The sequence below is a fragment of the Tachyglossus aculeatus genome, chromosome 23 (assembly GCF_015852505.1).
Source record: "Tachyglossus aculeatus isolate mTacAcu1 chromosome 23, mTacAcu1.pri, whole genome shotgun sequence".
NCBI lineage: Eukaryota > Metazoa > Chordata > Mammalia > Monotremata > Tachyglossidae > Tachyglossus > Tachyglossus aculeatus.
In genome coordinates, this window is record NC_052088.1 from 15,597,355 (window position 1) to 15,619,992 (window position 22,638).

At 57.9% G+C, this 22,638-nt stretch overlaps 1 protein-coding gene across 1 annotated transcript in view; it reads right to left on the reverse strand.

Moving 5' to 3' along the window:
* Nucleotides 1–4,804: 4,804 nt before the first annotated feature.
* MAP1B (microtubule associated protein 1B) overlaps nt 4,805–22,638 on the reverse strand; it is a 113,303-nt gene continuing 95,469 nt past the window's right edge. The window contains 4 exon segments of the mRNA XM_038765975.1: nt 4,805–7,661; nt 9,384–9,622; nt 12,433–13,051; nt 13,053–19,337. Of these exon segments, the coding sequence (XP_038621903.1) occupies nt 7,506–7,661; nt 9,384–9,622; nt 12,433–13,051; nt 13,053–19,337 (7,299 nt within the window). The 3' untranslated portion in view covers nt 4,805–7,505.

Sequence of the window (22,638 nt, forward strand, 5' to 3'; positions counted from 1 at the left end):
ACCAAAATTATTATAGAGGAGGAGCTGTGAGCCCCACTGTGGGACAACCTGATCTCCTTGTAACCTCCCCAGTGCTTCGAACGGTGCTTTGTACTTAGTAAGTGCTTAATAAATGCCATCATCATTATTATTATTATTAAAAGAGACTGAGAAGGAGCAGTCAGAGATAAGAGGAGCCCAGGAGAAGACATTGTTGGTTAAGCCGTGCTCGCATAATGTTTTCAGGTCGGGGTGGTTCATAGTAGAAGTGCTTGGGCCCAGGAGGCAGAATGACCGGGGTTGTAATCCCAGCTTCACATTTGTCTGCTCTGTGACCTTGGGTTGAGTCACTGAACTTCTGTGCCTCAGTAACCTCATCCATAAAATGGGGATTAAAACTGTGAGCCCCGTGTGGGACAGGGACTGTGTCCAACCTATCTTGTATCTGTGAGCCCCATGTGGGACAATCTGATCACCTTGTATCTCCCCCCCACCCCCCGCCCCAGTGCTTAGAACAGTTCTTGGCACATAGTAAGCGCTTAACAAATACCATTATTATTACAACATCAGCACTTAGTACAGTGCCTGCCACACAATAAGTGCTTAACAAATACCGCCTCCTCCCTCCCCGCGAAAAAGGCAGCTGAGAGGTAGAGGAGCATTAGGAGGATGGAGAAGTGGCCATTGGATTTGGGGAGGAGGAGGTCATTAGTGATTTTAGAGAAGGCCATTTCTGTGAAGCCAGATTGCAGGGCTTCAGGGAGAGTTGGAGGGGAGGAAGTGGAGGCAACTGCTATAGAGAGTTCTCTCAAAGGGTTTGGAGGGGGGTGGTAGATAATAATAATAATGATGGTATTTGTTAAGCACTTACTATGTGCCAAGCACTGTTCTAAGCGCTGGGGTAGATGCAAGGTAATCAGGTTATCCTACATGGTGCGCACAGTCTTAATCCCTATTTTACAGATGAGACAACTGAGGCACAGAGAAGTTGTGACTTGCCCCAAACCACTTAGCTGACGAGTGGCGGAGCCGGGATTAGAACCCATGACCTCTGATTCCCAAGCCCGTCCTTTTGCCACTAAACCACATTGCTTCTCACTAGGTAGGAGGGAGATGTGTGATGACAGGAGGGTGCTCTAGAGGTGCGGGGGTGGGGATACATAGGCATGTTTGAAAACAGTGCGGAAGGAACTGTTGAAAAATGAGTGCGTGGTTAAGATGGCAGTTAGGGTGGGGAGAACGGAGGGGACGATTTATTTGTTAGGGTGAGAAAGATGGGGTCAGAAGCACAGGTGGGAGAATATGAATTTGAAAGGGGGTGGTTGATGGCCTCTTGAGATACTGTTGGGAAGATGGGGCAGGAGGGAGGCAGGGATTGGAGAGGAGCTTTTTTTAGGGAGACCATGTCTAATTTGGCAAGGTCATTTAGGGGCTCTCCTCTTCCCTTTCCCTCACTCCCTCCTTCCTCAATCCTCCCTCCATCTTCTCTCTCCACTCTCCTTTCTCTCACAGGATTTGGTCCAGAAAGGATTTTCATTCGTAATAATGGCCTCCATGGTAGAAATTAACTCTTCCCCAGTCGGTTTGGGAGTGTCAGATCTGGGCTGGAGCGAGTCCCTGGGGGTCAGGCTTGGATAGCTGTGGGCCCGTTGTCTCCATGGGCTGCCAACACCAGCTGTTGGGGGAGGGGAAGAGGTGGAGCGGCAGGGGAGAGGTGATCTTCACTTTTTCCAAACAAAAATTTCCCAATCTCCTCTCCAGTGTCTGTGTAGTGAGCTGGGGTCCCAACTCCCTTCTGGTTCTTGACGGAGCTTGGATCCAAAGACCCTGCTCCAGTGCCCTCCGAGGGGAATCCCAGTCTGGCAGGGTGGAAGCAGGACAGCCTGAGCGCCCCATCCCCTACGGAGGGACAAGCCAAAGGAGGTAAGACCTACTGGGTCCCGGGAGGGGAGATGGCCATCCTCTAACACCTCCCAGAACCTGCCGGGGGAGTTAGCCTCAATGGGCCTCGGGGGATTTGGGTTTGACACAAGGGGGAACCTCAGAATCGGGAGTGAAAGCCCTCCCTGCCCTGGTGTCTGTGGGCTAGCCAGTTCTGCAGCAAAGCAGTCCACAGTTTTGGATCTGTAAAGATCTCAACCCTTGCAAGCAGGCGACTCAGGGTAGACTCAAAGGTGGCCCTTTCCTACCCCATAGTCCTAACCCAGTAGGCCTTGTTGAGAGCGCCCAATGGTCGATCAGAGGCTCACAAGTCGAAAATGGAAAACGACCCAACTGCTTAAGCCTCAGATCCTCCCAGCACTTGTTAAGCACCCGTCTTTTAGAGGGAACACTCCCTCAGTGGAGGTGGTTCAAAGAAGAAGACCCTCTCCACACTGGAACTCGGGCCATTGAGGTAATAGAGCTGGCCCGAAGATGGAGAGGAGAGTAGATGAGCTGGAAATTCCTTCTCGCTCTGAGCATCTAGATCCTCAGCACAAGACCCTCTAACTTTGGGGCTTAGTTCCCCTCCTCGCCTGGCCAAGTTTCCTCCCAAACCAAGATACCTCTGGTTTACAGGAGACCCTCCTAAAATCAGGGGTCTCAGAGTGGGAGACTAACTCATCCTCCCCTTATCTTCATAACTATGTCTTATCACCTCCCAATGCCCCTTTCCCTTTTTTTAACTAATGATCACACTCCATTCGTTCTGAAGGTGGGAAGCAGAGTCGCCCAGGCAAGATGGACAGCAGGCAGTCACAGTGACGAGATTGTGGATGAACACAGGGGCAGAAGCCGAAGGAGGGGGAGAAAGCGAGAGAGAGCCGAGTCGGCGTGGGTATATTCTGACCCCCAAGCTTCGCCATCACTTCTACTTACTCTGCTGTCCACTCCCAGCTACTTAGTACAGTGCTCTGCATAGCCGGCGCTCAGTAAGTACCACTGATTGACTGCAGCTGGAAAGGGAGGAACACTGAGAGGGGAAGCAGTCGGAGGAAGAAATTCTGGAAATTCATGAGGTTTCTCTTCAAGCATTTCTTCCTGCTCATGGTCACTCTCCCTTTCATCCCTGGCAGGGAGGGTGAATATGTGCAGCCCCTCTTAGAGCAAGATAGCAGGGGAGGAGGAGGAGGAGGAACCAATCAGAAGAGGGAATCTGTGTCAGCCGCACCCGACCCCTGCCACGCCATCCAAGTTCCTCTTCCTTGGAGGAAGACCAAGGCCCCCGGGAACATCGCCACCTCGCTCTGGGGGAGCAGGCAGGTTCCGGAGCCCCACCGCGGCCCCCCAGAAGGGAACAAGGACCTGGTGAGTAGTGTGGGCCCAGGGGAACAGCTCAGAGAGGCAAGGGAAGTACAAAAGTGGAACCCCCAACAAGCGGCTGGCTCGCTGAAGGGATGGTGGCCACCGGCCTCTTCTGTTGGGTGCATGCATTGAGCGTGGATCAACGGAAAGAGCCCGGGCTTAGAGGTCATGGGTTCAAATCCCCGCTCCACCAATTGTCAGCTGTGCGACCTTGGGCAACTCACTTCACTTCTCTGGGCCTCAGTTCCCTCCTCTGTAAAACGGGGATTAAGACTGTGGCCCCACCTGATCACCTTGTATCCCCCAGCGCTTAGAACAGTGCTTTGCACATAGTAAGTGCTTAACAAATGCCATCCCCAATGGCCAGCTCCAAAGCCCACGGCATCTGAGTCAGCTCCGGTTGACGGTACCACAGCCCAGTTCCCGCCCCCACAGACACTCCCAGGATACCACCGCCGTTGACCACTTTTGTCTTTTATTGTGGAACTGATTTTTTTTTTTGTTGGTTTCCTTTACATCAAATATCCTCAGTGGAAGAGGGGATATTGCACACAAATATCATAAAAGCACTACGTATTACTTTCACTGGAAACTAGTTCTCTACGTTAGATATGACTGATAGAATAGAAGTGATGCAGGATTGATTATAAGACATAATACCATACACCGCTGCAGACTGATACAAACACCATTCAGAACACGAGAGAGGAGTGTGGACGAGGGGCTTCTTGGGCAGGACCGTCCCTCGTCCGCGGCTGCTCCGGTGGCTGTAGGGGTCCGTTGGGGAGCTCGGTGCTCTCCCTCCCTCCCCACCCTCGGTTCGGATGGCTTAGGGGCCCAGGGCCCTGCCCACCCAGCCAGTCTGGATTCAGTCCTGTGCGGAGCAGCCACCGGTAGTGCAGAGAAGCTGTGGGGTTTTTTTCCCCTTTGTTTTCAGCTTTTGGTTGGTGCCTTTTGTAGCTTCTGTCAAGTCACCGCGGTGGCGGCGTTGTTCTTCTGAGCTGGCCGACGCTTTCCAGACCAGATGAATAACGTGCTTTGCCTTGAAAGCGATGCTCTGCCTTAGAATGCTTCTGGTGTGTGGTTCAGTGAAGGTAAAAGATAAGAGCCAACGGTTGTTCTTTTCCAATGTAAACGGGAGCTTTTCTTCTGCTGCTAAATCCAAACCCCAGCATCTCACAAGACAGCAATCGTCACTGAACCAGGATCCTTCCAGGGACCGGGTGACGAAAGAGGCGGGTGATGGCAATTTTAGAATTACACGGGGGTCTAGGGAGCTCGGGGGTGGGGCGGGGGAAAGGGGCACAACCACTTCCATGAACAAACTGATCATTAGATTGGAGGGAAGGCGCATCATCAGAGTGCTCCTAAACCACATAAATTAGTGGAGACACTTAAAAACATTCAGCTACACTTTGGGGTCCAGTCACTAGAGCGTGGAACTTGAGAAAAAAAGGTGGGGGACAGTAAGGGGGTGGCGGGCATGAGGGGCAGTATTCACTCCATTGAATTTTTTTTGAAAAGCACTCCCCCACCCCCCCCCCACCAAAGGGTCATGCATGGAATCGTGGAAAAAGCCCACGATTTCACGGAGGCGTTCTCTCCACTAGTGAGGCCTCCCCACAGTTATCAAGGTCAGCCCACGCTGGTCCTCACTGCTGCTCACCTCACCTGTACACGGGCTGGATGGGCACAGTGCCGGCTTGGGGAGGCTTCAAATTCCGTAGCAGCAAAAAAATACCCAAGATTTGAGCTATGGCAGAATTACTAGGGGAAGGAAACAGTCTCCGCCCTGGACTTCGGCTCATCTCCCGCCCTCCGACCTGCCACAGGCAGATTCTCCCTGGGGTCCACTTTGGGTAGGAAAAATTTCAGGTCACTGCCCCATCCTCTTCCCCCACTGAGGGAGAGCGAGTGAGCTGTGCTATGGGGAAGTAGAAGCGCAGCTCTGACTGTGCAGCCTCAGTTCAACCCCCCAACACGAGACAGCATCGGTCACCGGACGAAATTCTAAGCAAATGAATATGAATAAGAGCACGGCCAACTGCACTAGTCATCTCCCACAGGTCGCTTGTCCTCCGTGGGGGTGGCCGAGCCTTTTTGTACCATAAATCTCTCCGAATCACTTTAAGGACTAAGAATAATAAATAAAAGCGGCAGCACTAGCGTCATCTAACACAATAACCCTTGTAAAATCAAAAACAAGTGGTAGAACATTCCAAAAACTTAATTCACAGCATTAAGTGACCTACCCAGACCCCCTCGGAAGGACTCTGAAAAAGTACATTTTTTTAAAACCCTCATAAAAATCAGCAGTGCAAAGAGGCCCTCGTCAAACAAAAACTAACAATGTTAATTTGGAAATAAATAACAAACACAGGGAATCAACTGAGGTCGGCATTCACTACGGAATGGACGGGCCTTCAAGTCTCCTCCAGGAGATGCCGGGGATGGAGGGAGGGGGGAGAAGGGAGAGGAGCCCAGTCTCCCTGTGGATGAACTAGCCTTCAGATTTGGGGGTCACCCACCTGCAAACGTCCCCAGAAACAAGACGGCAGACACCTGCCCACCTACCCCAACCCCGGGGTCAGCGAGCTTGTCTCCAGCTCACATTGTGGGCCGTAGAAAGAGTGTGTTGGGGGGTGGGGGGGGGGTGGGGGGTCATGACTGCTCCTGGTTGTAAATTCATTATTCTCTCCAGAGGAAGACGACAACTGACCCAAAAACAAAACCTGCATGGACGTTTCGAGCCGATCTTTTCCCCTTCTGCTTCAGGGAGATTTGGGGGAGTCCACCACGCCCCTCACGGACTCTCGGATTTCAGGGAGGGCCGGGGGCCGAGACCCGGGACTCCTGGCATTTAGTTAAGCACGCTCAATAAATACATTACCGCAACAGCACAGGTTTCATTCTCACCGGAACTTCACACGGCATTACTCTAGTTTTGTTTGTCCTTACAAAAAGACTTTAAAAAGAAAGAAAGGAAAAAAACCCACCACCATCACCTGAAATTTTTCTTGGCATTTTCCTGTAAACGAAAACATCTGTGTAAAAGTTCGTCTAGTAAAAGTTCACGCAGAGCTAAAAAAAATGGTTTCTGTACATCTGTGTTCCGCACTCCCGCTGAAGCGAACGGGCCGAAGCCCAGCGTGAGACAAAGAAAGGTGAGTAAGTTACCACGAGGAGCTTCTGGAGACCTTCTCCTCGGCCACGAGGCCGTCGCCATCGCCGCCGGGCCCCAGCTTGGCGTTCGGGGAAGATCCGGAACACCCGGCCCTGCGCCGCTGGACCGATCGGATGCTGTCTAGGCCTCCCCTGGCACCACCGTTGGGACCGGTGCAACTAGAATCCTACACAGATGGTTCCTAAGCTGGCTGTCTCGCGTTTAAAAAGAGAAGTGCATCGAGTATCTTTTTGTACATTCAAGTCACTTTCTAAGGCAAATTGTCTACACCGCTTGCACTCCCGATTGCTTTGGTCTTTGGCTTCGGTTCGTCGGCTGTTGACCTGGGCGTTGACGCACATGGGCTGAGAGGGCGGGCGTCAGGCCAACCGAGGTGCGTGTTTAAAGGAGAGCCTGGAGAGTCCTGAATGGGGTTCGAACCACCTGCGTGTTGAGTCTACGTTCGCTACGCTGCATTAGCGTGCGGAGTTTGAGGTGCTAGTGAACAGCGTGTCCATCTCGTGCCCCCTCGGTGCCACGTTCCCCCCTCTCGTCTTTCCTCCCCAACTTGCGCGAGTACGGTAAGACCCTGCGGCCGTACGGATACAGAGAGTGAAACCTTGCTTTGCGTGCGATCGCTCGGGTAGACTGCGGTGAGCAATGCAACGAATTGCCCGAGGTGGACGTGGGCCCACCCCTCCTCCCCCTCCTCGCTCTCTCGTTCTCTCTCATTCTCTCTCTCACTCACTCATTTTCTTGCGGACACATGCCTCTACCTGGCAGAAGTTGGTCGAGTCTGCTAGCGCACGGTTTCCACGGGTTCGGCGGAGTCGAACCAGATGCTGACGTTCTGCAGGAATTTGAACCTTAGCGTGGGGGAAACTGACTTCCCTTAGAGACTGGTGACACGGTAGAGCAGTGGGCAGGTAAACAGTTCAGCAGGTAGGTTTAGAGGGGCCGATGTTTTAGAAAAGGTGGCTTCGAACCGGAGTGAATCTGGAGACGGGGTGGCTCCGAGGGGCGGGGCGGGGGACAAGGGGACGGGGGGAGCGGGGGTGGCCGGGTGGCTCCCTCGGTCTTACAGTTCAATCTTGCATGCGGGGAAGGACTCGTCTTGCATCACCACGGTGCTGCTGCTTGCCAAAACCATGATGTTGAGGTCCTGCTGTTTCTCGTGGGTCTCCTGGTACCATTCCCGCATCACTTCGGAGTCGTGGGTCGGGATCAGGGTCACCTGAAGCGGGAGGGAGGGCAGGCGGAGGAGACCCGGTCAGCGCGGGGGCCACCTGATCGTTTCCTGACAGTCACGGACAACTGTGCGAAACAATCAGGGGCAGGGAAAGTGGGGCGGCGGGGGAACGGACGCAAAGCCAGCGAGACCCGATCATTGGATATGCCAATGTTGCTACACCACCAAGGGTGGTGAGGACTCCCCCCTCCAAGAGCTTGGCCGAGCTTCTCAGTTGTACCTCTGACCTTAGCTGGCTCATTTTGTCCCTTTTTTTCTTTCCAATGCTATTTGTTAAGCATTACTCTGTGCCAGGTACCGTACTGAGCACTGGGGCAGTTACAAGCTAATCAGGTTGGGCACGGCCCATGTTCCAACATGGGGCTCACGGTCTTAATCTCCATTTTCCAGATGAGGTACCCGAGGCCCGGAGACGTGAAGTGACTTGTCCAAAGTCACGGTGACAAGTGGAGCCGGGTTTAAAACCCAGCGACTTCTGATTGCCAGGCCCGTGTTTTTTCCACGAGCCCACGCCGTTTGGCTTCGAGCCACAATCTGTGAATGGCGGGGGGAAAAGACCCGCAGTACGCCAGTAGTGAATATTCAGAGACCCCCTTCTCTTATCCCGGCTCCTGGTTTTATCCGGGCTCCTGCTTCTGGGAAGTATTATATAGTAGTTAAATAGTAGTATTAAATAGTATTAAATAGTAGTATTATTTCTCTTCCCTGTATTGATGCTCTGACTTCTGCAGGGGCAGGCGGGGGTGTCCCGAAAGGCCGGGGACCCGGATTCACGGGGTGGGCGGCCCAAGCGGGGGTAACATCAGCCCCGACCGGCTGTCCCAGGTTAGTTACCTCAGCAAGAGTGCAGGCCTCTGGGGCTTCCTCACTTCTCCTCCCACTACATCTCCCAATCCCGTCCCCTACCAGCCGCTCGCCGTTACTCCCTGCCCACGCCAAGCAGAGCCGCCCCAACTAGATGGGCCGGTGGAGAAGTTCCTGCCCGGGGATCGGCCCACCTCCTCTTAGAGCCGGGTGATGGGAGGGTCTCCCCTGCCCTCCCTCCAGCCCCCTCACCTGATCAAACTAGTCCACCCCACGCCCCAGGGGGGGCCTCAATAAGAATATTATAATAATTACGGGCTACATGCCGGACGCCGTACTAAGCGCTGGGGTGGATACAAGCAAATTGTGTCGGACACAGCCCCTGTCCCAAGTGTTCACAGTCTCAATCCCCATTTTGCAGATGAGGCAACTGAGGCACAGAGAAGTGACTTGCCCAAGGTCACACAACAGACAAGTGACAGCGTGGGGATTAGAACGCGTGGCCTGATTCGCAAGCCCATGCTCTGCCCACTGTGCCAAACTGCTTATCGATACTTGGCACTACCAGGAGTAGTGGGAGGCATAATAATTACGGTATTTGTTAAGCCCTCACTATGTGCAGAGTACTGTACTAAGCGCTTGGGAAGTACAAGTTGGCAACATATAGAGACAGTCCCTACTCAACAGTGGGCTCACAGTCTAAAGGGGGGGGGGGGGGGGGGGGGGGGGGACTGCAAGCACCGCATTCAGTGCAGTACCAAGCACTGAATGAAGGGATGAAGCCCCTGCTATGTGCAGAGCACCGTGCTTAGGGCTGGGGGGCTTTGGGGACCTCCAGCTGGAAGCTAGCAGCCAGGGGAGAGGAGGAGGAGGGGGCACAGGTGGGCCGGCCAGGGGGCTTACCTGCATGTTGCTCCCCCACTGGGCCTTCCCCTCCAACAGGGAATCCAGGACAGCCCGGCTGGGCTCTTCGGCGGCCGGGTCGTTCCCGCTCACCACGTAGTAGGACGATCGGACCCTCTTGAAAAACTCCACGTCGACGTTCTTGCTGTTGCTGTGGTTGGGGATGTAGACGAGGTCCAGGTACACCGGGGGGCCCGGGGGCACCGCCGAGGCTTTAGTGGGCTTGGTGGCCCCAGATCCTGCGGAGAGGAAGCGGCCCAGGTTACCGGCTTACGTCCGCCGCCCCTCCCTCCCAGCCTGCTCTCTTCGCCCGCTGCGCTTCTCCTGACCCTCCTTCCCCTTCCAGTCTGCCACAGCCGCAAAGGCCTCGGGACCCCGGGACCCCTCGCCCACCCGGGGTGGGCCTCTGACCCAACGCCCCCAACCACTCCAACTTTCGTGGGCCAATATCCACCTGGTGCTAGGTCCTTACAGCAACCACCATCTCTATCCTGTCCTACGCTCTTCCCTGCTCCACTGACTCTGTCCTGCCCCTCACTGTAAACAACTCACGTCTACCCGTTCCACGTAAAGTCCTTGAGGGTGGGGGCCCCTACCCTACTGACCGAAGCATTCAGCCCCCGGCGGAAGCTCAGTAACTGCTGTCGAGCAAAGGACGCCTCACCCCGACTGCTGCCAACTCAATCAATCAAATTTATTGAGCACTTACTGTGTGCAGAGCACTGTACTGAGCTCTTGGGAAGTCCAAGTTGGCAACATATAGAGACGGTCCCTACCCAACAGTGGGCTCACAGTCTAGAAGTCTAGACTCATTGGCTCTCATTCATTCATTCAATCGTATTTATTGAGCGCTTACTGTGTGCAGAGCACTGGACTAAGCGCTTGGGAAGTCCAAGTTGGCAACATATAGAGACGGTCCCTACCCAACAGCGGGCTCACAGTCTAGAAGGGGGAGACAGAGAACAAAACAAAACACATTAACAAAATAAAATAAATAGAATAAATATGTACAAATAAAATAGAGTAATAAGACTCTCCTCACGCAACCACTCCGAAACACATTTACACAACTCTGGAGGGAGGGGATTGGACGCCTGCTGGTTGGACTGAGGGGTCCCCATCCCCCAGCCACATACACCAGTCTCCCCCTCTAGACTGTAAGCTCCTTGTGGGCAGGGAACCTGTTTCCCACCTCCGTTATGTCATGTTCTCCCAAGCGCTTAGTCCGGGGCTCTGCACGGAGTAAGCACTCAATAAATACCGTCAACTGAATGGTCTCCCCCAGGCCGGCCCGGCCCCACCCCACGGTGTCTGCGCCCCTCGGCCGAGCAGCTGTGCCTGGCTGTGGACCCCTCCCCAGCCCAGAGATGCCAACTTGTCACTGCCATCATAACAGTAATAATGATGGCATTTATTAAGTGCTTACTATGTGCGGGGCACTGTTCTAAGCACCGGGGCAGTTACAAGGTGATCAGGTTGTCCCACGGGGGGCTCATGAAAGAGCGGGGCATATCTCTGAGCTGGGGAGAGACGGAGGGAGCCAGGCCTGCTCAGAGGGGAGGGTCTCGGGCCTCACGGCCTCAACAGCGAGAAAGGCAAGCGTCAATTCCAGAGGGGGTGGGCAGACACTGTGGGATGAGTTGCCCGAGGCCATCGTCCCAGAGCCTGAGGTGGGAATCGGGGCAGGGACCGGCAGGGCCGGCTGGGGAATCTTGGCAGACCCTGGCTGGCGGGAGTTCCACACTCCAGCCAGCTCCTACTGCACCATTACAAGTTGCACGCGTCCGGTCCGCTTTTGGAAGAACGCTTCCCGGCTGGTCCCGACGGAAGCCACGTTCTCCCGCCTCTGGCTCTGAGGGGCCACTGGCGCCCTTCGGGCGCCTTCTCCCAGGGTCTTGCCTCTTCCAAGAGCCAGGAAAAGTCTGCGTGGCTGTCCTCACGTACGTGCGAGTGACTGCGTGTGTGTGTGCGCTTGCACAGTAAATCACGGCCCGTGCCGGGCTGCCGGCACGGATGACTGTTTCCCGAGGAAGCCCAGGGCTCGCTGCCTGCCAACAGCCTTTGTGGTTTCGGGATGTAGTAATTGGCTGCCTTAGAAATAAGTCTGGTTTTAAAAGAAAGGAGACAGCACCTCGATGCCAAACAAGCCTAACTGAATTATTGTCTTGTTTGTTTTTTCCCCTTTTAGAACTTTGCCCCCCAGTGAATCCACGGATCCCACCCGGCTGGGCAGGCAGACGCTCAGGCAGTCAGAGATGGGGGCGCAGGTGTTCTGACCTGCTTGACCGAGTCTCAAAGGAGACCCCTTCCCTGCCTCACGCGGTACACTGAAACAAACTCTTTATAGACTCCAAGAGCAACCTGCCTTCTCTGTGGGGGTTTTTAACCCTAACCCTAGCTCTCTTCCTTCCTTCAAGGCCCTGCTGAGAGCTCACCTCCTCCAGGAGGCCTTCCCAGACTGAGCCCCTTCCTTCCTCTCCCCCTCGTCCCCCTCTCCATCCCCCCATCTTACCTCTTTCCCTTCCCCACAGCACCTGTATATATGTATATATGGTTGTACATATTTATTACTCTATTTATTTTACTTGTACATTTCTATCCTATTTATTTTATTTTGTTGGTATGTTTGGTTCTGTTCTCTGTCTCCCCCTTTTAGACTGTGAGCCCACTGTTGGGTAGGGACTGTCTCTATGTGTTGCCAATTTGTACTTCCCAAGCGCTTAGTACAGTACTCTGCACATAGTAAGCGCTCAATAAATACGATTGATTGATTGATTGATTTTATGGTCAGGGATCACCCCAACCCTTCCTTCCCATCCTTTCCTAAGAGCCGAGTCCAGTGCTGCACACGTGGGAAGCGCCCGGTGTGTACCGCCGATCGACCGAGGTCTCACGGGAGACTAGGGGGGGCGTCAGCCGGGGGGCCGCCCCCGCCTTCCAGGGTCCCATCGCCAGAGAAGGGGGGCGAAGGAGAGGGCGACGGGCCACAGCAAGACCCGGGAGAAATGCAGGCCATTGTGGGGAAGTCCCACCCCTACCCTTCCCTCACCTGCAGCGGCAGTCTTGGCCGATTTGGAAGTGGAGGCGTTGGCGGCGTTCTTGGTCTCCTTGTCCTTCTCCTCGAGGCGCGAAGCCTTGACCTCGGGGGCGGTGCCGGCCCTGGCCACCTTCTCCGCCGCCTCCTTCTTCTTGGGCGACGCCCCCCGGGAGGCCTTCTCCAGGGATTCTTTCAGGCCCGCCGGCTTCGGGGAGACGGCCGACGGCTTGGGCTTCCCGTCGCTCTTCTTGACGGGGGAGGAAGACTTGGTCTTGGTGCCCGGCTTCTTGGTCTTCGTCTTTTCCTTCAGATCCTTCTTCAGGGCCTTGCCCAGGTTCTGCTCGACGGCCAGGGCCTCCGGGTCCACCATGGAGACGTCGGGGTGGCGGGGGGAAGGGCTGCGGTCCTGCATGGGGACGGGCGGCGGGTCCACGTGCTTGTAGGTGACGGTCCTGTCGGTGGGGATGGTCTCGGACTCGTCTTCGGAGTCGATGTTGGCGTCGGCCGTGATGGACGGGCACTCCTCCGTCTCCGGGGGCACGTCCGAGTCCGTCTGGGACGGGGCCGACTCGCTGACCGAGGTGGGCGGGGTCTCGTCACACTGTCGGCCCTGCGGCTTCCCCCCCGGGGGGCGGCGGGGCCCCGCCGGACTGGGTGGGCGGCTGCTCCGGCTCCCGGCCGGCGAACCACTCCAGGGGGTTGGGGTTGATGAAGGAGGGCGACAGTTCCGTCTTGGGGTGCTTGTACTCGCAGGAGGACACCAGGCACAGGTCGACGTCCTGGCGGGCCTCGCCGGACGACTTCCCGTCCGCGGAGAAGCAGCGGTCCGCCGTCTCGTAGCGGTAGGTGGAGGCCTGGGGAGTCCGCGTGATCTTTTCCGTCGTCTCGTAGCAGTAGGTGGAGGCCTCGGGGGTCCGGGTGGTCCTCTTGGAGGTCTCGTAAGAGTAGCTGTCCAACTCGGGGAAGCTGGTGATCTTCTCGGTGGTCTCGTAGGAGTAGCCGGAGCCTCCCACGGGCCCCCGGCCGCCGTCCTCGGAGTCGTCGTAGCCGTTACTGATGTCGTCCAGGAGCCGGGTGGTCCTCTCCGTCTTCTCGTAGGTGTAGCCGCCCACCTCCGGGGTCCGGGTGGTCTTCTCACTGGTCTCGTAGGAGTATCCGCCCTCCTCGGGCGTCCGGGTGGTCTTCTCGGTCACCTCGTAGGCGAGGCCGCCGTCATCCGGGGTCCGGCGGGTCTTCTCGACGGTCTCGTAGGAGTAGCTGCCGTCTTCGTGGGACCTGGTGGTCCGCTCGGTCTTCTCGTAGGAGTAGCCGCCCTCGTCGGGGGTCCTCGCGGACTTCTCCGTCTTCTGGTAGGCGTAGCCGTAGTCGGGCGGCGCCCGGCCCGCTCCGTCCGTCTCGTCGTCCTCGGGGCCGGCCGGGGGCGGGCGGCCGTGCAGGGCCAGGTGGTGCTGCATGGTGTCAAACAGTACCGACGAGCGGAAGCCGTAGCTCTCGGCCGAGGAGGCTCCCGGGGGCGGGGACGGCGAGTGCTCCATGGCAGTGTTTTCGCGGCCCCCGAACGTGGAGTCTGAAAAGCCGGGGGAGTAGAGGGGAGACGTCTCCCTCGGCGTCAGGGGCGACAGGTCCGACTTGGGGGAGGACTTCTCCCCTTCCGGGCTCTGGGCCTCCACCGCGGCCAGAGAGGCATAAGGGGCCGCCTCCCCGGGCGGAGGGACGGTGGGTGACAGGTCATCCTGCAGAGGGGAAGCAATCTGCGACGGGGTGTGGGCGGACGAGGTGGAGGGGGAAGCCTCCACCTGAGACACGGAGAGGAGCTCCGACAGGTCGTTATCCGGCGGGCAGCCCGGCTCCTCCGCCGGGGGGGTCTCGTGGGTGTAGCCGGGCTCCAGCAGGTCCGGACTGTAGTCCACTTCCGTCGGCCCGTTCTCCGTGATCTGGAGCAGGCCGGGCGCGAGGGCGGGCCGGTCCGGAGACTCCCTGTCAAAGTCCGTGGCCGGCAGCCGGTCGGGAGACTGCCTGCTGAAGTCCGTGGCCAGCGACGGCTCGGGGGACTCCTGGCCGAACTCGATCGACATGGACGACTGTTCCGACCTGTGCTCCTGAACCGGGGTCCTCGACTTGGCCGTCTGGGGAGAGAAGTCGGGCGGGGAGATGGACATGGGCCTGGGGCACTCTTCCTTGGACGGAGACAGCTCGGCCTCCTGAAAGGTGGTGGGGGTCTGGACGACGGACACGGAGAGGGAGTCGTCCACTTCGGTGGAATGCGGGGAGCCCACCTCGGCGTGCAGCGACGGGGACACGTCGTCGGCCGTCGGTTCCGGGAAGGAGCCGGTGGCCACGGAAGCCGTGGAGACGGACGCGACGCCTTCCATGTGCGAGTACGTGTCTTCCGCCACGCCCTCGTCGACGGGGGTCGCTGACTTATCGGAGACGGTCCCTTCGGAGATGGACATTTTGGTGTCTTCCTTCAGGGAGCCGAACGGGCCGACCTCCGCCTGGGTGGGAGAGGCCTCGCCCGGCAGTCTTCTGTCATCCAGGACCAGTCCGGACCGGGGTGGTGTCTCAGGCTCCCGATCCCGGCTGTCGGCCGTCGGCACCGGGCTCTCCCCATCCTGTTTCTCCTGGAAGGGGGCGGTGGGTGTCGTTTGGGAAAGCGGGCTCCCCTGCTCAGGAGAGGCCCGGTGGTCGCGCCCGTCTTCCAGCGGCCCACCGGGAGTCCTCGCGTCGTCACTCGGGAACGCCTCGTAGGGGGTCTCGGCCCCAATCAGCGGGGGGCTGCGCAGAGGCGACAGGACCTTTTCGATGGGAGATTCCGAGTCTGGGACCGGCTCGTCCATGGGGCTGATGGAGGGCTTTCCCGCCTCGTCCAAGGAGCTGACGGAGGACTTGTCCGCCTCGTCCAAGGAGCTGATGGTGAGCTTGCTCGCCTCGTCCAAGGGGCTGATGGAGGGCTTGCCCGTCTCGTCCAAGGGGCTGATGGAGGGCTTGCCCGCCTCGTCCAAGGGGCTGATGGAGGGCTTGCCCGCCTCGTCCAAGGGGCTGATGGAGGGCTTGCCCGTCTCGTCCAAGGGGCTGATGGAGGGTTTGCCCGCTTTGTCCAAGGGGCTTACGGAGATCTTGCCAGACTGATCCAAGGGGCTGAGGGAGAGCTTGCCCGCCTCGTCCAAGGGGCTGATGGAGGGCTTGCCCGCCTCGTCCAAGGGGCTGATGGAGGGCTTGCCCGCCTCGTCCAAGGGGCTGATGGAGGGTTTGCCCGCTTTGTCCAAGGGGCTTACGGAGATCTTGCCAGACTGATCCAAGGGGCTGAGGGAGAGCTTGCCCGCCTCGTCCAAGGGGCTGACGGAAGGCTTGCCCGCCTCGTCCCCTGCGTCCTGGCGGCTCCCCGGGGTGGGTGCGGCCTGCTCTGCGGCTCCCGAAGGGAGGCGGCCGGACTTCTCTTCAGTGGGAGACTGGTAATACGGGGTGTGACCGGCGCTGCCGGTGACCGACTGGGAGGGGGACACCACTTCCAGGGTCTTGTCCTCGGGGCTGGCGCAGCGCCCCTCCTCGACGGGACCGGGCCGCACGGCGGGCGACACGGGGACGGCCGCGACCTGAGCGGGCACCTGGATCTCGTCGGGCGTCAGGGAGAAGTTCACGCTGCGTTCGCCCAGGGGCGTCTTGGCCACGGGGCTGAGAGGCGGGCTCGGGGAGGGACTGAGTCTTTGGGCAGGAATGTCCGCAGAAGCGTCCGGGACCTCGAGCTGGGCCGTGGCGGGCCGGCCCTCCGGGTCTCCGGGGCGGTAGGCCTCGCGCAGGGCTGACCTGCTGAACTTGTCTTCCTCCATGGAGGACGGAGGCGAGATGGTGGAGGCGGAGACGCTGTAATCCTTGCCGTCGGTGGCGTCGGTCTTGGAGCCCTCGGACAAGCCGTTGAACGTGTCGGCGAGGGACGGGATCTGGGGCTTGGCGCCCTCCGGGGCGTACAGCGGGGACTCGTATCTGGTGACGTTCACGTATTCCTGAGAAGGGGACTCGCTCTCCTCGTGGTTGGTCTCGTCGCTCATCACGTCTCGGGGCGTGGACATGTCGTCCATGGGCGTGGGCTCGCTGGATATCTCGATGGTGGACTGCGTGTAGCCGGAGGTGGCCGTGAACTCCTCGGGCTGGTCTTCGCGGTTTTCTTCGTCGGACGCCGTGGCTTCGCTCTCCGAGCCGCCGGGGAGGGTCTCGTCGTGGATGGAGGAGGCGGGCTCTCTGACCGGGGAGGGGGCCCCAGACTCCTTGGCTGGAGGGGTGGCCCGGAGGCCAAACTGCTCCTCGGAGGCCTCGTCCGCGGCGTAATCCTCTTCGCTCTCCGCCTTCTCCGGCTCGTCCTCGGCCTCCCGGGCCCCCTCGTCGACATCTTCCTCCGTCCCCTCGTCCTCCTCCTTCTCTGCCGTCTCGTCCATGTCCTCTTCGGCGCGCTCGTCGCTCCCTGCTGGGGAGCCCCCCTCGCCGGGTCCGTGTCCCGCGACACTGGGCCTCCTGTCCGCCTCGGCCTCCTCGGCCTCCCCCAGGCCAGTCTCGGCAGCACCCGGGGTCGCCCGCTCCCCGACGGTGTCGTCGGCATCTTCGGCGGGCTCCTCCGCCTCCTCGGTCTCCGCCTTCTCCTCGAAGTCTCCGGCTTCCGACGACTCTTCGAACCCGGTCCCCTCGTCTTCGTATTTCTCGTTCTCGTCGACCCCGGGCTCGCCCGCCACCTCCGCCTCCTCGGGTGTCTGCTCGCACTCGCCCTCGGTGGTGGTGATGCCCTCGTCCGGGGACTCGGTGGGGCCCTTGAGCTCCTCCGTGCCCTCCTGCGGGACGTAGGCCCCCACGGGCTCCGCCTCCCCGTGCAGGATGTCACCTTCTGGCAGCTCGAGCTGAGGCTTCGTTTCTCTCGTCACGTCCACCTCCTCCGCCTTCAGCTCCTCAAAGTCCTTGGTCAGATCCTCCGGCGAAGACATGAGGGATCGCTCCACTTCCAGTTCCTTGACCGGGCCGGGAGCAGCAAGAGTGGCGGCCGCCGTCACGGCCGCTGTCGTCACGGCGGCTCCGATCCCGGCCACTGCCGCGGCCGCCGCCTTGGTCTCCTTCTTAACCACTTTAATCTTCCCCTTCTCCTTCGGTTTCCCGGCCACCGCTGTCTCTTTCTTGGCCGACTCTTCCTTCTTGGGAACTTTGGGTTTCAGTACAGGTTTTTTAACGTCCGGCACAGGGGCCGGGGACTTCTTGGGGTCTTTTGGGAGTTTCTTAATCTCCTTCTTGACATCCTTTTCCTCCTTCTTGGTTTCCTTCTTGTCCTCCTTCTTCACTTCCTTTTTCACTTCCTTCAGGGGAGTCTCCTTCTTTAGTTCTTTCTTCGCTTCCTTCTTCTCCTCTTTTTTGACCTCTTTCTTGACCTCCTTCTTGGCCTCGTCTTTTTTGGGCTTCTCCTCCTTCTTGGCGGGAGTCTTCTCCTCCTTCTTGGGGGCCTCCTTCTTTGGCTTTTCCTTCTCCTCCTTCTTTTCCTCCACTTTCGCCTTAACCTCCTTCTTGACGACCTTCTCCCTGGAGACCTTGGGCTTGGCGGCATCGGGGGCCGGTCCCTCCCTGGCCGGCGGCAGGTCCTGTTCGGTGGCGGGAGGCTTGGCCTCGACCCTGGCCGGCTTCTCCTTCTTCAGCGGGGTCTTTTCCTTGCTCTCCACTTTCGGGGTCTTCTCCGGGGGGCTGCCCTTGGTGGGCTCGGCGGCGTCCTCCTTGGACTCCTTCCTGAGGGGCTTGCCGAGAGGGGGCTTGGGGGCAGCGGGCCGGAGGCTCTCCCGGCTGTCGGTCCTCTGTTTCGGTTTGGCCGGCTTCGTCGCCGGGCTGGCGGCCTGGCCCGTCAGGTCCTTCTGGGTGACGGTGGGCTGCTTGAGGAAGTCCAGGTGCTTGAGTTTCTCCAGGCCCTCCAGGATGTGGTACTGGGTGCTGTTCCCGGGGAACAGGACGCGGACGATCTTCTCGGCGGGGTTCGCCGGGTGCCAGACGATCAGAGAGGAGACGGAGGTGAGGTAGGAGACGGGGATGTCCACCTCCTGCCCGCTGGGCAGGAGGAGCTCGGCCTTGTCCCCGGGGATGCCGGTCCACTGCTGGAGGAAGAACTGCAGCTCCTTGCTGCTCTTGACCGGGTTCAGCACGTACATCTCCAGCTTCCCCACGCCCATCTTCTGGAAGAGTACGATGGGGTCCACGGGCTGGCTGGCGCTGCGGGAGAGGGGCTCGGGCCGCAGGGACAGCTTGTTCAGGTACTGCAGGGTGAAGCAGGCTTCCTCCAGGCTCCTCTTCTTCCGCACGTTGGGGTCGGGGCTCCTCAGGGCGTCCGGGACGTTGAGGAACACCACGCCCAGGTCCGGGGAGATGAGGTTCTTGGTCCAGTCGCTGTTGGCGGTGGAGCCCTGGGACTGCTCCTCTTCCAGCTCGGCGATCTTGCGCTGCAGCATGCTGTTGATGCCCGGCAGGTTGTCGTCCCCGATGTGGGTCAGCAGGATGGAGTCCACCCGGTCCAGGTGCCGGATCAGCTTCCAGAAGCAGGACTTCCTCTCCGACCCGCCGTTGATCAGCATGTTGAAGCCGTTGACGGCGAAGAGGGCCGAGTCCCCCCGGCCCCCGGGGAAGATGTAGCAGCACGGCTTGGACAGTTTCAGGAAGCCGCCGGACGTCGGGGGCTCCAGGATGTCGAAAGGCGACGGCACCTCCACCGACTCCGACAGGTACTCGGTGAACTCTGACAGCCCTTCCATCGCCGGCAAGATGGAAGCCGAGTTGAGCTTGATGTTGATGAAGTCTTGCAGGTTGTGTCGGTCCAGGTTAGAGTTTTTCCAGTCCCCTTCCTCGGGGCAAAAGAGAGTCAGGCTGGCTTTGTTGGCGGGATGGGTGGTGCTCAGCAGTTCTCCGATCTAAAGGAACGGGAGACAGGGGGACACACCGTTACAGGTAGTCATCACGGTCAGCCAGAAAGTCCTGAGCACGAACGCTGGCCCGGCGCCTTCCCCTTAAGAGAGACCGGACCGTCCCCGGGGCGGACTGGGACCAGCCATTTCCCCTTTGATACAGAGCTCGTCTTTCGCCCTTTCAACGTGGGGAAAGAAGCCGGATTGAAATCACAGAGGAGTTCGGGTTCCAGCTCACCCGCCCCCGGGGCTCGTGGAAAAAGGGAAATGGATTTCCTTCTGGAATCCTGGGACTGAGTTGCGCATTCCAGGAGTTGAGGAAATGGGTCCGCCGCTGTCCTGAGACAATCTGACTGCGCCAAGGGGTATGGGAATTGTGAAGGGTGCGCGTGCATGCATATGCACACACGCACGTTAAAAGTGACCACTCAAGGGCTTTCACAAACAGACTACTGGAGGGACAAAGCGCTCCCTCCAGGGGTCCCTGTGCATGAGGGATGGCAGACCTGCCTGCAGAGCCAGCGGCATGCTAAGAAATAATAATAATTATGGTACTTGTTAAGCACTTACTATGTGCCAAGCACTGGGATCGACACACGCTAATCAGGTTGGACACCGTCCCTGTCCCACGTGGGGCTCACAGTCCCCAATCCCTATTTTACAGATGAGGTGACTGAGGCCCAGAGAAGTGAAGTGACTTGCCCGAGGTCACACAGCAGACAAGGGGTAGAGCCGGGTTTAGAACCCATGACCTTCTGATTCCCAAGCCCTTGCTCCATCCACTAGACCATGCAGAAATGAGGCTCCAACTTGGCTCCTGGGGGCTCCTTCAGAAAGCCTGCCTTTCTTACACTTTTCCAGGATGCTCTGTCTTTAAAGCAAGCATGTGCTTAGTACTTCCAGATACCGCTAAAGAAAAGGAAAATGAGAACTATTCCTGCGAAAAACTAAAAGACGGGCCCTATACCAACCACCACTTGGCCATCAGGGTAGGGTTTATTTGTTCTCGTAAAAGCACCTGCCTCCCAGAGGAAGAGCAAGGTGAGAAAAACTTGCAGACTGCTATGGGTATTATTTGATCTGTGAGGCAGATAAAGCACAGTGCTTGTTTCATTAGGGGTCAGGCTACAGTCGGGATGAAAAGGGGTGGGAGGGAGGGGTCTGGCGGTGGTAACAGAATAGTAATAGCAGCAGCAGCAACGGCTGCAGAAGCATTTAAAAAGCATCCAGTTGGTGTGGTGTGAGGAAGAGTCTCCCTGGGGGCAAATTGGGAAAAGGGACCTGGAGGTGGGCGGCCAAAACCCCCAGGGGAAGTAGAGCAGAAGCTGGGCCTGCCCTGTCATGCATTCTCCTATGTGCGGCTGTGCGATGATTTAAAACGCACTAGATAATTGAGAGATTTCGCACACCCAGGAGTGAGGGGGCGACCATACTGAGAGCCGTAGGGCTTCAATATACAAAGCCACCTTTCACCTCAATCAGAATCAGAGACGGGTGGCCGTTTGGTGGTTCCTCCGGAGTAAACAGGAAAAGTGAAAGTGAAGTTCAGCCACCTTTGGCTCAGAGGGCCCTCAAAGTTCACAGATTAGTTGAGGTGGGGTTCCTAACTGGAAAGGCATTCTGTGTATTCAGCCGCAAATAAAGCCGCCAGACAAAGCCCACACTGCTCTTGGCTTCCAGGCTGTCCCCACCCAGGCCAGCTCCGTAGGGATTCTCCCTGGCTCTGGAGGCCGGGAGTTTTCCCAGTGTTTTCCCGGGGCCCGTTACCATCCAGGGATCCTGACTGAATAGAAGGCCGGCTGAGCCTATAAAAGGAGACTTGGACAGAACTGCGGCTTCTTGGCAGGTCTCTTCTCCACCAGACAATAATGGAACTATTGTTCTGGTTTTTGAAGAATCTTTCTCTTCCTGACTGTGAGTGAGCGAGGAGCTGAAAAATTTGGTTTTAGAAAAACCACAAATTCTTCATGCTTTGCAGTGGTCAGCCTTCACCTAAATGTCTGTCCTAAATAGTGGTAAACACTCCCCCCTCCACATCTCCTTCCCAGAGGGCATCATCTTCGAAGACCACGGACAAGCACACATCTAAATGCTCTCGTGAGAGACAACTAGAAACTTCTCTGGGGTTCAGAGCCTCCCTTTGGCGGACTTTCAAGGTGATTATTACTGAGCAAGAGTCCTTCCAGGGGAGGGGCGTGGACAGCACATCTTCACCATGGCACCCAGTACAGTGATGCCAAGTACCTAGGGGCCACAGAGCTGTATCATGAGGGGAGTGTGGGGACGGGAGGAAGGGGGTGCCTGGCAGTGGGGTGGGTAGGGCTCTCACAGTGGTGATGCTGCACCTCCTTCCCCCGAACCACCTTTTCAAATGCAGTTTGTAGAGCTGCAAGGGGCAGAAGAGAGGTGGAGCACAGCGGGCAGCACAGACTGAAGTCCCAGTGGGAAGGGGGCAGGGGAGCTGATTTTCTAGTGGCTCCAGCTCTGAAAGGGGCCCAGGGGAATGGGAGTTCCCCTACACACCCAGGCTCTGGAAAGCTTCGATCAGTCAGGGCTTTGCCATCATTCTGGTTTCCACCATCAGCCGGCTCGGCGGGACCCTCTGGGACGTCCCTGAGGGAGTCTGGAGCCCCGGAGGAGAGCGGAGGCTCTGAAGGGGGTGAGGCCCGGTTCCGCCTCGGGAACCGTGCCCACATTTCAGACTCTGAGCCCACCTCAACCTCTGCACACCTACCAATGATGTGCCCTCTCAGGGTCGTACAACCACATGGGCCATTGACTCTAGCTCCATCTCCACATCCATAACTCCTGCCCCCTCCTCCTCCCACCCCCGGCAGGGGAGATCGGAGCCAATAGAGCACTGAGAGGGAGGCTCCTTGGCCTCTGGCGTTTAGCAATGTGGCCAGAAAAGCTGCCAAGTCAGCTAGCCCAAGTGGAAGCCCTCTGACTCGGTCTGCAAATGACAAAATTAGCCTCTGCCCCCTAACTAATGCCAGCCAGGAGCTGCCACCCTCCTTCTTCTTCTCCTCCCAATGACCACCTCCGCACTCCTGCACTCCCAACCTCTCACCGCTCTTTGAAACCTGTCTATGAGAGAAGCAGCGTAGCTCAGTGGGAAGAGCCCGGGCTTTGGAGTCAGATGTCATGGGTTCACATCCCAGCTCCGCCAATTAATAATAATAATGATGGCATTTGTTAAGCGCTTACTATGTGCAAAGCACTGTTCTAAGCGCTGGAGCACTGTTCTAAGTGCTGGAGCACTGTTCGAAGCGAACTGTCAGCTGTGTGACTTTGGGCGAGTCACTTA